Source organism: Pogoniulus pusillus, chromosome 2, assembly GCF_015220805.1.
Source record: "Pogoniulus pusillus isolate bPogPus1 chromosome 2, bPogPus1.pri, whole genome shotgun sequence".
NCBI classification, from domain to species: domain Eukaryota; kingdom Metazoa; phylum Chordata; class Aves; order Piciformes; family Lybiidae; genus Pogoniulus; species Pogoniulus pusillus.
Genome location: NC_087265.1, coordinates 13,687,160 through 13,703,637, shown reverse-complemented (window position 1 = coordinate 13,703,637; position 16,478 = coordinate 13,687,160). Strand labels below are relative to the sequence as shown.

Genomic DNA, 16,478 nt, shown 5'->3' with positions numbered 1-16,478 from the left:
CTCTCTCAAGCAGTTCTATGTCCCTCTTGAACTGGGGGGCCCAGAACTGGACACGGTACTCCAGATGCAGCCTCACGAGAGCAAAGTAGAGGGGCAGAAGAACATCTCTCAACCCTTCTAATACACCCCAGAATGGCATTGCCCCTCCTGGTCACAAAAGCACCTTGCTGGCACATGGTCAATCTCCCGTCAACTAGGACCCCCAGATGCTTTTCTCCTTCACTGCCTTCCAACATGTCAGTCCCCAACCTATACTTCTACCTGGAATTGTTCTTTCCCAGGTGCAAGACTCTACACTTGCCCTTGTTGAATTTCATTAAATTTCTTTTCTAACTTCATTAATTCTGTGATTAAAACATCCCTTGTGCTGCTATAATTCATTGAGACCATGAAATTCCTGGAGATGTCAAGTAGTAATTGGTATCAGCATGGTATTATATACAGCCTCTTAAGCCATCAGAAATGAGAGTACACTTCACATTCCCAAGCTTCTGGATGTTGCTGAAATGAGCTAAGCTGTGGGAATGCAAAGTGAAGAAGGATAAAAGCAGGCGGATGCCGACCTTGGTTCCCACCAGCTGCTGGCTAACTTATCCCAGAAGGGATAGGTAACGGACACCTTATTAATGAGGAAAACAAGGCATGGTTTATGCTGATGGGTTGTCCTTGACTAATTATGCTAATGTGTAGGCATGTGCCTTGTTCCCTGAGGGGATACATTGAGAGCCAAAATGGTCAATAAAGGTCTCTGGCATAATTCACATTGAATCCTCTGGAGTCCATGTGGCATCGCCTTGATCGTACTCATCTGCAGGGCTTTGACCATGTTCCTGCAGCAAGCTAAACAGGTTTTTGCAACACTTAGCCATAACATTTCTGAAGGAAACAAATTTAAGATGCAAATGAGCCATGGTCCCATTATGTGAAATGAAAGGCATTAAGACTTTTCAACCTCACATACCAGCTGTACCAGGAGCTGGGAGAGAGGTTTTCTGTTCAGTACTGGTCTGCTGAAACATAGGTGACATACCAGGAACTTCGATTGCTTGACTGTTGTTTCCAAATAGTTTTGATAACAGTAATGATTTCCTTGAAAATGTCAAGTGGGGGTTGGGCTCTTCTCCCAGACAACCAGCAATAGAACAAGAGGACACAAAGTTGTGCTGGGGGAGGTCTAGGCTGGATGTTAGGAGGAAGTTCTTCACAGAAAGAGTGATTTGCCATTGAAATGGACTACCCAGGGAGGTGGTGGTGTTGCCATCCCTGGAGGTGTTCAAGAAAATCCTGGCTGGGGCACTTAGTGCCATGGTCTAGTTGACTGGATAGGGCTGAGGGATAGGTTGGAGTGGATGATCTTGGACGTTTCTTCCAGCCTGGTTGATTCTATGATTCTATGCTTCTACATGGTTGGATGCACACTCCTGCACACTTGCACTCACAAACTTACCTGAGACTCTCATTTGTTAAATTACTTAAATTGTCACAGTTTTTAAAGATAGCCTACAGAAATTAAACTCTCAAATGAAATTAGAGAGAAAATGCAGAATTTACAGAATTACATTTGGAGAAAGAAATGCAGAGACAGACATTATAATGCAATTACCGCATCCCTGGCAACCCCCCTTGAATTTTCCCCCATCCCAAAAAATCTAAATCTAATACTCCCCAGTGCTCCAATCCTCCCCCCCTTCCCATTGCCTCTGCCATCCAAACAGGCCTAAACAAATATCTGGAGGGAGGTCTACTGCTTACCTGTTCTTCCCAATAAAGTGGCTCCCGCCACACACACAGAGGGCAGGAGGAGGAGGAAAGGAGAATGAACTGACCTTGTTGTGACTTTATAAAGAGATAGCAGAATTATGGGATTGAATAACAATCTTCTAGTCCCCAGAAGATTTTCTTAACCATATAGTCTCAACCTGGGACACAGATTTATTCACTTAAAGAGTGGAGTGTTCTTACATGTTCATCAAAAGATCCATACAACAGACTAGTATTTGAAGAGCTCAGAGCTCAGGAAAGACAGTGGAAGGAGAACGAGGGTAGAATTATGAGAAGGAAAACTGAAGATGAATTGCCATATGTAGAGGAAGAGCAGTCTGCAGATGGTGATGATGGAAACTTCATTAACCTGCTCCGAAGAAGTTTCCATTCTTTTGTACAATAGGGAACAATCCTGTACCAAAAGAGCAAATGGCTGCATGACTTCAGGGAGATGTCCTGCCTCTAACTTCTGTGGCCCCGATTCCTGGCAAGTCTGTTTTGAATTAGAGAAACAGAGCACAAGAATAGAGGTCTTGATTTGATTATGTGAAATTCAAACTGAATAAAATCACATCTTACATTAGATCCTCATATGCACTTAGCCTTTGCCCTTCTTAAGGGAGGAGGAATTTTGACAGAGATGGATGCTTCCTTAAACTCCAGATTTATTTATCAAATAAGTGCTTCATTGTGGTCATTCATTTTAGCTTTAGAATATTAAGTTACTAAAGATATAATTCTTCACAAAAGCTTGACTGTGAGATCACTCAACCTAAACAAAAGAACAACCAAAAAAAGAAAAATCAGAGCTATTTTTAACAAAGTGGCTTGAGCAAAGAATCTGATAGCAGCAACTGAGCTTTATAATTAAGGGTAACTATAGCTTATAAGGATTGAGAAGAAATGAACAATCAGCTCCATAATTACAATTTTGGGAGTGTGAATCGTGCTGCAGTTTCTGTGTGGAGGAATGCTAACTTGCTGCCTATTTGCAGAACAGGAGTCTGAGGCCTCTGGAGTTCTATTTTTAGGTCTTTGCCATTTTTTATCTTCTCCTGTGATCTTCAGTGAATGGCTAGGAGGCTGACCCACTTCTCACTGAAGTCAGGATAATTTCTACTGTTTTCAGTGAGAGATGGATCAGGCTTTGAATGTTGTCTTGAAATCCCATCTTCACAGCAGGAGTAATAACACTGAGTCTTCATCTTTGGTGCCGAAGAGTCAAGTCACGACTCTAAAGAGCATAAAGGAGATCTCACATCAGAGAAAGCCTAGTAAGTCTCCTGAGCTTTAGCCTGCAGGCATAAGATGGGGTTCACATCACTAGTCGGGAAGATCAGATCTAATCTAGTCAGTACTTACTGGCCTCTAGAGATGCCATTTCTTCCATCCCTTTCACTGGCAAAAACCTGAGTGACAAAGCTCTCTGAATCAATATGAGGAACCTTTAGCTAGAACTGCCTTTCACAGACCCAAGACTTGATCAGTACATGGTATGGCAGACTAGTGCTGCCTTGCTCCCCTTCAACATATCTAAACATCTGTTTGGGAAATGCAGTGTCTGGGGAATGCAGTTTATGTTTAATGCAACAGTATATCTGATCCCCTGCACCGTTCCCCTTCCTCATGCTGCTCCTGATGTGTAAACATCCAGACATTGTTCTCTGGCTGATCAGTATGGTTCACAAAGCATGGGAGATCTTGGACAGAGCTACCATGAAAATCTGTCCAATATTTAGAGCATGAATTCTTCCCCAAACTGCCATTAGACACAGCTATGTTCAATGTATTCTGCCTTATAAACATGCAGCAGTAAGTGAGCTACAAGTGTAGTTGCTTGGAGAAGAGAGGAAAACATGTGCAATCATTATTTGAAAATGCACTTGATTCAAACCTAAAATGCTCCATTACCTTAGAAACATGGAGTAGGGTCAGTGAAAACACAAATACATGTTTCCTTTTTTAGATTTAATTTAAGAAGGATGTGGAGGTTCTTGAATGCATCCAGAGGTGGGCAACAAAGCGCTGTGAGTTTGTCTGGTTTGGAGAAAAAGAGACTGAAGGGCAACACCATTGTTCTCTACAGCTTCCTGAGGAAGGGGACATGGAGAAAAGTGCTGATCTCTTTTCCTTGGGGTCCAGTAGCATATGTGGGAATGATTCAAAGCTGTGCCAGAGGAGGTTCAGACTGGACATTAGGAAGCATTTCTTTACTGAGAGGGTGGTCAGACACTGGAACAGGCTGTTTAGAAAGGTGATCAATGCTGTCAGGGTTTAATAGGCATTTAAGCAATGCATTTGAGCAGTGCTGGGCCTGGTCCTGTTCAATATCTTTATATCACAGTATCACAGTACCACCAAGGCTGGAAGAGACCTCATAGATCATCAAGTCCAACCCTTTACCACAGAGCTCAAGGCTAGACCATGGCACCAAGTGCCACGTCCAATCCTGCCTCGAACAGCTCCAGGGACGGCGACTCCACCACCTCCCCGGGCAGCCCATTCCAGTGTCCAATGACTCTCTCAGTGAAGAACTTTCTCCTCACCTCGAGCCTAAATCTCCCCTGGCGCAGCCTGAGGCTGTGTCCTCTCGTTCTGGTGTTGGCCACCTGAGAGAAGAGAGCAACCTCCTCCTGGCCACAACCTCCCCTCAGGTAGTTGTAGACAGCAATAAGGTCACCCCTGAGCCTCCTCTTCTCCAGGCTAAACAATCCCAGCTCCCTCAGCCTCTCCTCGTAGGGCTGTGCTCAAGGCCTCTCACCAGCCTCGTCGCCCTTCTCTGGACACACTCAAGCATCTCAATGTCCCTCCTAAACTGGGGGGCCCAGAACTGAACACAGTACTCAAGGTGTGGTCTAACCAGTGCAGAGTACAGAGGCAGAATGATCTCCCTGCTCCTGCTGACCACACCATTCCTGATGCAATTATAGACGATCTGGACGAAGGGATTGAATCCAGGATCAGTAAGTTTGCAGATGACACCAAGCTAAGAGCAGGTATTGATCTGTTGAAGGGTAGGAGGGCCTTGCAGGGGGACCTTGACAGGCTGGATGGGTGGGCAGAGGCCAATAGGATGGGATTCAACAAGGCCAAGTGCAGGGTTCTGCACTTTGACCACCACAACCCCAAGCAGTGCTACAGGCTGGGGACAGAGTGGCTGGAGAGCAGCCAGGAGGAAAGGGACCTGGGGGTACTGGTAGATAGTAGGCTGAATGTGAGCCAGCAGTGTGCCCAGGTGGCCAAGAGAGCCAATGGCATCCTGGCCTGGATCAGGAACAGTGTGGCCAGTAGGACAAGGGACTCAACACTGGTCAGGCCACACTTTGAGTCCTGTGTCCAGTTCTGGGCCCCTCAATTCAAGAGACAAGAGAGATGTTGAGGTACTGGAACCTGTCCAGAGAAGGGCGATGAAGCTGGTGAGAGGCCTGGAGCACAGCCCTGTGAGGGGAGGCTGAGGGAGCTGGGGTTGTTTAGCCTGGAGAAGAGGAGGCTCAGGGTGGACCTCATTGTTGTCTACAACTACCTGAAAGGAGGTTGTAGCCAGGTGGGGGTTGGTCTCTTCTCCCAGGCAACCAGCAATAGAACAAGGGGACACAGTCTCAAGTTGTGTAGGGGTAGGTATAGGCTGGATGTTAGGAGGAAGTTCTTCCCAGAGAGAATGATTGGCATTGGAATGGGCTGCCCAGGGAGGTGGTGGAGTCGCCATCCCTGGAGGTGTTCAAGGAAAGCCTGGCTGAGGCACTTAGTGCCATGGACTAGTTGATTGGATAGGGCTGGGTGCTAGGTTGGACTGGATGACCTTAGAGGTCTCTTCCAACCTGCTTGCTTCTGTGATTCAATAATTCAACAATGTGTTTTAACTTTTGGTCAGTCCTGCAGAATTGCTGGACTAGATGGTTGTAGGTCCTTCCAACTAAAATTGTCTGTAGTATTCTATTCTTGTTTGTTTCTGAGTGACTAATATGTTAGACTTCTTTCAGTCACAATATGTACCATAAATAAGAAAGGCAAAATATTTCTGTGTTTCTGCCTCTAACATTATACTGATCCAAGAATGAACTGATACATTGTGCAGTATTTTTTTTTTTCGTTTATTTATGTATTTTTAATTGGGGGAAAAATGCCAAATACTTTCAAACCACATCTGAGGCACTTTGGTTGGTCTGTACTGAGCAGTGCAATACTATTTTATGTGTAACAGATGAGGCCAAGCGCAAACTACATGCAATCTCTGATGCTGAGACTGAGTACAACTCCATCCCTGGGTTAAAAAGATTTGGAGTGATCAGTTGATGAAACACTTCTTCAGTACAAAGATTAGGGCCAAAATAATATTTGTTTCAACTGTAGGGAAATCCCTTAGGCAGTCTGCTGGAAAGGCTGTGTTTAGGCAGTGAATTCCCAGTACAATGATGGCTTCATACATGTTAACCTGGAGATGGTAGAATCTCAGCTACCTAGATCTGAAGATAGGAATAGGTCCTGAAGTTTTGGCACTTGGTCTGAAATGCAAAACCAAAGGCATGGTAAATGTAACAGGCGAATTTCACATCAGTTTCTTTATGAGCTGTTTTTTTCAACCTGCTACCAAATATCAAACTGTTAACTATCAATGAATCAAAGTTAAGGAAAATCCTGATAGTAAATATTGCTGTGAGATAAGACAATCACCTGCAGTTCTGAACTGTGGTAGAAACTGTTGCAGAGATTTTGTTAGTCTATTTAATTTCCATAATAGTGTTCCTCTTTTGTTATTTGCAAGAAACAGAAGAGATCTGAAAGCCTCCTGGTTTCATCTAAAATTAACTCCCAAAGCATCTATTACAGCCATTTCCACTGTGAAACCTGAAGGGTGCAATTTAATTTTCTTGTGTTTGCTGATTCCAATATTGAAATAGGTGATTATGCAAAGATTAGTACAGCAAGATTATTAAGAGGTTTGAGATGGAAGTTGATTTTGTGCTGGAAGTAGTACAGAAGAATGCAATGCCAGGTAGCAAATCACTGAGAATTTCAGAGGTTTGCACAGGGAAATGCAGCATTGGGAAAAACTGCCACACATCCCTAAAATCACAGAATCACAGAATGAAAAGGGTTGGAAAAGACCTCTAGGATCATTGAGTCCAACCTGTCAACTAACCCTTCTAATTAACTAAACCATAGTATTAAGTGCCTCATCCAGCCTCCTTTTAAACACCTCCAGGGATGGTGACTCCACCACCTCCCCAGGCAGCCCATTCCAATGGGAAATCACTCTTTCTGTAAAGAATTTGTTCCTAATGTCCAGCCTAAACCTGTCCTGGTGCACTTTGAGACTGTGTCCTCTTGTTCTGTCACTGGGTGCCTGGGAGAAGAGACCAACTCCCACCAGGCTACAACCTCCTGGCAGAGAGCATGTGATTTTATAACTCATAGATTATTTTTCTGTTTTCTCATGCTACTATTGCTGACAGAATCTAATTTCCACAGATGCAGAGGAGAAATTCTTCATGGAGTCTCCTCCACTCTAGAAGGATTAGCCATTTTTTTGTATCACCTCCCTCAAGATACCACAAAAAGCATTCCATGGGTCTGTGGTTTGCAGAAAAGGAGAAAGGCATAATTGTTTTTCTAGTTGCAAAAAAGAAGTTCCTTCTGCAGTTGCATTAGCTCTTACTTTCTTCCAGAGTTTCAAATCTTGATGCCAGTTTGGAGATGTAGCTAGATCCTTCTCTCCTAGTAGATCCTGTCAGATCTCAGAAGGGATGGGAATCAGGGCTAACATCTTCTCACTGTGGGTAGCAGGACAAGGAGGCATTATATGTGGTTCTTCATCATGAGACTTAATTCACTCGTGGATTCACACCCTGCCTGATCCAGGGTTATTTCACAGCATGAAAGCACAAAGTGCTTCAAACAAATAAAATAAGGCTCTGTAGTCAGCAGACCTTACTGACAAGAGACCAAGCTCAGGATGAAAATCAGTCAAACAGTGCAGCATTACAGTACTAACTAGAATGAAGCTCTCAGGTTCAGCATAGCTTTAATTTAACACTTGTAGAGAAACAGATGTACATAAAACATTTAATATGTACAACAACTCCTGATACAGCTTAAACAATTAGAACAAAGGTAGAGCAGATCTGCACCAAATAACCAACCTGTAGCTAATCTGGTCTGAGATGTGCTTTTATTTCATCTGACAGTAGACAACAATCCTTTCATCAATACTTCAAAGTCTGGAGTTCAAGGCAAATGTGGTTAACTTACCTGAAACATATCTAAACCTCTTAAATCTGCAGTATGAGCTGGAACTTTCAGCACAAGGCCTTCCTTCTGGAATGGCAGGGATAAAGCCATTAGTTCTTTTCCTATCAAAGCCTGCACCTGTTTTTAAACCCCAGATGCTTGCTGTGAATTCAGTGGACAAAACAGAAAGGTGCACAAATATTTCACCATATTTAATATGTACTGTGTTCAGGCTTCTTGTACACAACACATTTATGCAAACATCTTCAAAATGAGGTGACTCAGGGAAGTACCACTGTATGTTGACAGTGCTTGGCTCAGTTCAGGGGAAGCACTATGCCTGCTTCCACAGACAGAAAATCCCCTTGGCCTTTGAGGAATCTTGTGCAATACACAGGGGCTGCTGCAGAACCACTGCACCCTTTGCTGTTTGCACTGCATCCTTTGCTGTTTGCACTGTAGCCGGAGCTACACTTTCTCCCCTTCCCAAATCTAGGGCTCAGCCTACACTCTTTTCACTATGCAGGGTATTTATAACTAATCATCATACTGGTGAACTCTCTTCATCTAAATGTACTTAGGTAGGGCATGTGTTGGAGTCAGAAACTTCTTATGATTTTCAGCAGAGGTGAACATAAGTGTGTAGAGGAAAATGCAACAAAGCTATATTCATGCTGTATTTCAACAAAGGTGTTTGTTTCCCAAATCTGTGCTGTAAGGAGAGAGTGAATGCATTTAAAAGTATATTAAATGTTATAAATAAAAGCAGGGAACAGCCTTCTCCCCAGGAAGCTGGACTGGTGTTTGAGCTGTTGTAGTGGTAATGTGTGAAAGTCCCCAGAGTGGAGTAGACTTTGAAAAACAGTGCTAGTTTTGGCATTTGCTCCAAGTGCTATTGGAAGAGGATCATTCAGAAAAGATGCTGTTAAGTGAAACTGGACCCCACTTCAGATCATATTATATGGAACATTTGTTACATATTCTCAGCTAAAGGGGTTAAAAAAAAAATATTATTAAAACATAACATTTTGCTGCTGTTAACAACCTAACCATTACAGCAGTGGCCTGAAAATGAGGGAATAAAAATTTACTATTGGTAACAAAATTGTCTAGAATATGTTCTTCACAGTCCAAAGGGAAAAATGCAAATACTGTTTATTTATAGTCAGCCCTCAGAAACTGGGTAAATGAACAGTTAATGAGCTGTTTTCTTTCTCTTTGGTTTTTTTTTGTAACTGGAAGTATTTTCCCCCATTAAACACTTGGAGATCAGTGCTCCATCTTTGTATTGGATGTTTTCTCAGGCAACAACTACTGACTGCAGGAGAATATTATCTAAGTAAGAACAGCAAGGCTCAATTCGTGGCTTTTACGTCTGACAGTGTTCCTTTAATGCTCAGGAGTACAAGGGTGTCCACAGTGTTTAAAAGTACTTTGTGGATATGTATCACATTAATGCACTTTTAAACCGAGGAGGATTAGCAGCAGGATTGTGAAAAGAAAGGTGCTACAATTCTGCTGCTATTGATGAGGGGGTTAAAAATCCCAGTGGGAGCACTCTTAGGCCAATGCTGAACACTTCTGAAGATCTCACCCAGTATTGAAAACACCCTTTAGCTAATATCTTTGTCTCTTCTTATTTTTGTTAAGTGTTAAACTTCACAGAGCTATTGGCTCAGTTTAAGCAAAAAAAGCTTTTCTATGCCAGCAAGGGCTGACTATGTTTAATTAGCTAAACATAGCTGACTAAACCATATCTCCATGACTATGGAGAAGATGACTGTATTCCCTTTCCATTTCTGCTCTTATTTATGAGACTTTCTTGTGTATTAGTTCAGTGGTATGTTCCAGAAACGTGAAGGAGGGAGAGGAAGAATGAGTAGGTAGCTTGAAGGCTGAGGAAGTTCGATTGAATTTACCTCTGCCTCCACAGCCTGGTATGTCCTGGGTGCATCACTTAGCTTCTGTCTTCTTCAGTTCCCTTCCTGTATATAAGGGGTAAAACATCTTGTATCACAAAGGCCACGGCTGTGGGGTTAATCTATTCAGGATAGTGAAGTGTTAAAATTCTTATGTAAAGGAGGGCTGGTACTTTTCTTGGACAGACTGGAAATGATACCCCTCCAAGGCAATCTGAGCATCCCATACTGGCAGCTGTAAGCTAATCAAAATAGACTTGTTCAGTTTAGAAATATGATGCAAAACAGTAGATGAGAAGACAAGACATGGAAGGAACTTGAAGGCAGTCTTCTCAAGTTATCTCACAAAAGGCAGTGAAAGGGAAAAGTTTCTTGAAGCTGAGACATCTTTGGCTAACGTGATTATGTGCTGTAATGTGATAGCCATTGGGAGCCCTTCACAAAGAGCTTGTAGCTGAGTGTCACATCAAGCACCGTAGGTTTCTGAGGTGGTTAGTCCTGCTTGCTTCATTACATTATCTTTGAGAAATTCCAGGGGATTTAGAAATAAACAAGAGAACAGTCCTGTTGCTGTGTCTGGCAGGATAGGTCTGGGGTGGTGTATTTGAAATAAGAAATTATTTTGCATGTACACAAGGATTAGTCTGTGTGGCTTTATACCTTCTCCTTTCACAGATGGCAGTGCTAGTGGGAATTATTCCTATTGTTTTAAAACTCTGGTAATCACTTGCTTTCGTGCCTTTGAAAGTGTAAACAGCCTGTTTCAGGGGGTTACTTGCCACAGTTGTATTACTCATTCTCCGTTTCTTGTTTTGTTTGCTGGTAGAATACGTACACCAATGCAGACAAGCTTTTGGAAGCTGCAGAGCAGTTGGCTCAGACTGGGGAATGTGACCCTGAAGAGATCTATAAAGCAGCCCGGCATCTGGAAGTACGGATTCAGGACTTTGTCCGCAGAGTGGAACAGAGGAAACTTCTCTTGGACATGTCAGTCTCCTTCCATACCCACACCAAAGAGGTAAGATCTGTGTGAGGGTATTTTTTGGTATATTGCAGCAAGAGGCTGACTCTGAAAATTCAGATGGCATAGAAAAGGAGTCTTGACCTTACAGGAATGATATCCAGTCCGTTGGATGCATATGACTAACTGTTGTAAAGAGGAAATAAAATGTGAATGAAACATATGAATGATAGAGTACACTAAAATATAGGGACAGCATATTAAACACGTCAAGTGGTGCTTAATTCACAAGTAGAACATGTCATTAAAAAGCAAGAATTCTCTTGTAAGAACCTGAGTTGATATTAACACATTAGGTACAAACATTCTAGCAGTATGATACTTATCCCAGAGAGATTCCATTTGAATGTAATGTTAATTAATTGCTAGTAAGTGTTACTGAAAATCTTCCATTGTTTAATGAGGCAGACTTTGCTTTTCATAATTATGGTTAAAGAGCAAGTACCCACAGTGAACCAGTGAGGACCTGAGTAAATGCTGTTTAGTGTAATTGAAAAATATCCACAGATAAGGCTGTCTGGCCAGAGATACAGTGGACAGGGCATCACATGGGAGGCCACTGGGGATGTAATTAAAGCATAGTTCACATTTTTCTGCAGACCAAAGGCCATTCAGTCATGAGTGATTTTTAAAGATATGGTTTCTGCTCAGAGATGGAATAAGTCAGAATGGCTGTTTTCATGCTCTGCAATGTCTGTTGGTGGAACACTCTTAATCAGAAAGATGCTTTTAGAAGCTGAAAGCTTTGCATGGGGTTGTTTATTTACATGTTACAAACAAGTTGTGTGTAGAAGGCTTCAGTCTATTGAGGAGCCTCCTTAAATAGTCACATGTATGTACACATTCGTATGTATATATGGAAGATGGAATTACAGTGTGTCCATTATAAGTATTGATACATGAGAATTTGCCTTCCACATCCTTCTGCAATACATTAAAATCAGCTACTTCAAGCTTGTGAATAGTACTATTGTTTCCAGAGTAGCTCAAACCCTTTCGGCTATGCTAGTTTGCCACAGGGGAAACTTAATTGGTTATTTCCTCTGTCAAAATTATTTCATAACAGTTTCCTACTGTGATTAACCTCACTTCACCTATGCAGGTGGTGATTAGTAACACAAAGATAGGCATGACTCCAGAAAGTTATCAGTATAATACCCTTTCCATCATCTAAATTTCTTTTGATGATTACTGGTACTGTGTAGCTCAGTTTGGGTTTGGAAACTAGAGCTTGCCTGTGTGAAAGAGTTTGGATTGCAGTGCATTATACTCACTTCAAACCTCCTTTAACAAGAAGGGAATTTGCCTGCTCCACTCACCTGGTTTTAATGAGTTCTGGTTTGGTATGTAGAAATGCAGATGTATAGAAACACCCATTTTTTTTAAGCAGTTAGGAAAAGAAGTCTTTTATGACACCATCAATACTGTCTAGAAAACAGTAAATCTCTGCCTTGCTGATGTTTACCTGTGGAGCAGATTGGTGTTGTGGTGCCTTTGTGGAAAATACTCAGTCGGTTTTACAGACCCCAAATGGATAGACTCCAGGTGCCTCTCTCTTTCCAAAAGGGACCATTGAGGGAGCTGTAAGGATAAAAATGGGAGAAGAGGAAAGTCAAGGTGGATCCAGGAATCCACATAATGAGTGACAGCTGTCGGGCTGGGTGCAAAGGGGCTGCTAAAGTTATTGCAACCTCCAGCAGCTCCCCAGTGTCAGAGGATGCACAGCAGCTCTGCAGAAGAAAGGAAGTTTTCCCTTAGTCCTGTGTAATTCACTCCTGTGGGGGCCAAACACTGATTTTCTGCAGGTTCGATGAACTTCATTGTGTGTGTCTACCTGCCCAGTTTAATGACACATCTGTGCACTGCTGGGAGTCACACAGCCCAGTACTTAATTTTTTTGTGGCCAAAAATAATAAGTAAGGTAATTACTGCAGTTTGTCTGCCAGCTGTGGGGATCCCCACAGTCACAGCAAAGTAGCCAAAGACTGCTGGGGGAACTGGTGCCAAAAGCACAAAGCATTACAGCAAGAGAGTCTTAGCACTTGTTTGGATCTCTATATACCTTTCATGCTATAGATAGATTGGCTCAAGTAGAAACCACACATTTCTTGGCCAATTTGGCAAAATAACCACTGTCATTGCCATTCTTTAACAGGAATATAAAACCCATAGATGGATTCCTCAAACATGATGGAATACAAATGTCCTTCTTTCGTGTCCCAGGTTGAAAACTAGCGGGTTAAAAATCCCCTAGGGACTAGAAGATTGTTATTCAATCCCATAATTCTGCTGTCCCTTTATAAACTCATGGCGAGGACAGCTTGTTCTCCTTTCCTCCTCCTCCAGCCCTGTGTCGGGCAGGAGCTGCTTTATTGGAACAATCATAGAATCATAGAATCAACCAGGTTGGAAGAGACCTCTAAGATCATCCAGTCCAACCTAGCACCCAGCTCTAGCCAGTCAACTAGCATGTAAGGAGTAGACCTGTTCTGGGGCCTCCAGAGGTTTATGTTTAGGCCTCTTGGATGGCAGAGGCATGGATTGGGGGGGAGGACTGGAGCACTAGGCATTATAGATTTAGTTTTGGGTTGGGGGAAAAATTCAAGGGGTTCGCCATGGATCTTTTATCTGCTTTTGTAACTTCCTTTCTGCATCTCTATCTCCAAATATAGTTCTGGTTTGTTTTTTCCCATTCATTTGAGAGGACTGGAACACTGGGCATTATAGATTTAGTTTTGGGTTGGGGGAAAAATTCAAGGGGGTCGCCATGGATCTTTTATCTGCTTTTGTAACTTCCTTTCTGCATCTCTCTCTCCAAATATAGTTCTGGTTTACTTTTTCCCATTCATTTGAGAGCTTCACTTCTGTCAGCTCTCTGAAAAAAACACAACGCTTTGCTACCATGATAGTATTAATGTCAGTTCTCTGTTTCGTACCAATTGATCTCACTTGGATCCTCCCTGAGCCCTGCACTCAGCCCCAGTAAGATCTCTGTGCTGGTTTGAGGCTGCTCGGAATATTTTCATGAGCGAATTTATATCACTGGCTGTGAAAAGAAAGTAATGGTGAAGTCTGTATCATTCATTGGATTGCTAGGAGATACAAAAAGTCAAAATATAGATAAAATTCTCTCACTGTGCCTTGCAACTCTGCCCTGTTCACTCCTCTCCCTGACCTGTGTAACCTCGATCTAATAATTTCCTTCTAACCCCTTATCAGCTCCGATATCTCACCTCTGATCTCTGCAGTTAATCACATGCGCTTTACAGAGCTTATTTGGTTATCTGTCTGTGGGGGAGGGAGAAATTAATTGATGTGAGATGATATTTTCCAAAATGAATACTGTTTATTAATTTTGCCATTCAGAACTCTCACCACCCCTGACTACTAATTTTAATCATATTTGGTTCTTACACGGTTATGGAAACATTCTATGGATAATATCTAAGTCTAATATAACCAGCAAAATATATAAACATTAATTGAACTGCAAGAGACAATTCCTGCAGTCAGTGCCGCTTGTGGTCAGTATGCTGCTTGCCCAGTAGCTGGGCTCAAGCTCTTTCTGCTCTATGGCAGAAGGCAGTAGAGAATTACAAAGAGGCATTTAAGCATTTACTCACAGATTATTACTATTACCCTTGCAGGGGCTAGCCACAGTCCAGACAGTGCCCAAATGCTTTCAGGGGACTCCGTCTTGTTGGACACTGAGGTTTGAATCTTGCTGGCTTCTGGGGAAAGGACGCAGACAATCTCTGACCTTGTTCTCCTGGCTTCTTCTGGACGATCTGTACAAATGTCCAGGGATTATAGGCAGGACGTTCAGGTGCAGCAGGCAGATGTGGTGCAGTCTCAGCGTGATGTCATGCTGGCCACACAGGCCAATTGCATGCAGACATCCAGGGTCTGCTCCTGGTAACTCGCGGCAGTGGAGTTTAGCAGGCAAGCAATAAGGCAGTGTGCAAGAGCAGCAGGGCTGGGCACAGCAGAGAGAGCAGGCAAAGAGCAGGGAAGCAAAGCCGGGAAGCAAAAGCAGGTTGTTCACCTGCGTACCTCCTTTTATCAATGTGGGCCGAGATTAATTGCCCCTTGGACACAAGAATAGCCAATCAGGATGGCAGTTAGCCAAACCATACCCTATTAGGCAGGGTCCACAGGCCTGGCTCTCCCAAATATGGGAAGAGCACAGGCCTTGCACCTGGTAGGCCATAAGCTAGGTGCATAGGCTTACACAACTGTGTTACACAACCTGGGCCCTGGGCAGCTCAGACTTTGTGGTGCCAGGCCCTTTGTGTCCCTTTGATAGGCAAACATGTATAAGCCTATTTTGGGCCTATGGGCCCTCCACGACACTGTCTGAGACAAGGGGGTGGGAAGAAAGAGGGGGTTTAGTTGAGTGCCCTTCTGGGCAGTCTCTCTGTCCAGGAGGGATTTTGAATGTTTTGTTACTTCTAATTTGTATATAATTGCAAATATTGTGTAAATATGCTTATAAATTTGTGCTATGCTGTAAATATAGCTTCATCTTTACTTCCAAGCCATCTGAATTAGCCTGGTGAATCTAAGGGAGGGGAAGGAGAAATTCCCAATCCACCACAACCTCCCAGCCTACAGATCTGGGCTAGACCATATGCAGGTTCTTGCTCTAGCCACTCCACCGCTTCTCCAGGTCAGATCTGCACCATCCATGTACATTTTGTGAAGCTGCTTAAAAATCAGCTCACTCATTTTGCTGGGATTTCAGTCTCAGAGACAACATTAAATTCCAAAATTAAAGTCAAGATTTATCAAGCACTATTCCCTTTGAGTCTGTAGCAGTTTGTGTTGAATTAAAGAGATCAGAGTCAGATTTAAATTCAATTATAACAGACGTCAAGGCAAAAAATCCTTTTGCTGCAGCAGTGAGATGCAGGACATCTGAGAACCATGACCGCTGTCTTGCCATGGGGCATTCCAGTTCCAGTGCAACACATGACTTCCTGATTAACCTGGGACCTTCCTACATGCCACATTGTGACTGATGCCTCAGTGTGTTATGCTCATCCAAACCCATCACCTGGGACTGTCTTGGGGTGAGGAGGAAGCAGTTTGGCTGGCATGTTAATGTGTTTAACACCTGACATATTTTGGATTTTTCTAGAAGGTGATAGTAGTTACTTAATAATGGTCATCATTATTCATTTCATCCTTTGTAGTCCTTAAAACCATTTCTTAAATCATTAAAAACGATTTGTCTTATGGCCTTGGAAATGAATAAACAATCCTCTTCATGTCTCCTTGGCGATAAGCCAGGAAAATATTGGTCTAGATGTATTTTTCATCTAAGTTTCCCAAATTCTCATTATTTCGTGATATATTAATCTATTGAGACAGAACTGGTGAAAGGCAGAATTAAGTAGAAAGAATCAGTCATACTGACATAGTTTTTATGGAAATGTTCTTAATGTCTTCCTCCAAAGAGCAAGTCTCTTCTGACAGTCTTCCTAGCACAGATGGATTGTGTTTCTGATGTGATGATTCCTGGGTGGGGATGAATGCGTTTATTG

General features: G+C 42.7%; 1 protein-coding gene across 15 annotated transcripts in view; it reads left to right on the top strand.

Moving 5' to 3' along the window:
- Positions 1 to 16,478, top strand: part of KALRN (kalirin RhoGEF kinase) — a 651,147-nt gene that overhangs the window by 369,305 nt on the left and 265,364 nt on the right. For all 15 annotated transcript variants that reach the window (XM_064156794.1, XM_064156788.1, XM_064156780.1 and 12 more), the window contains one exon: positions 10,738 to 10,929. In XM_064156794.1, the coding sequence (XP_064012864.1) occupies positions 10,738 to 10,929 (192 nt within the window). The remainder of the gene's footprint in view (positions 1 to 10,737; positions 10,930 to 16,478) is intronic.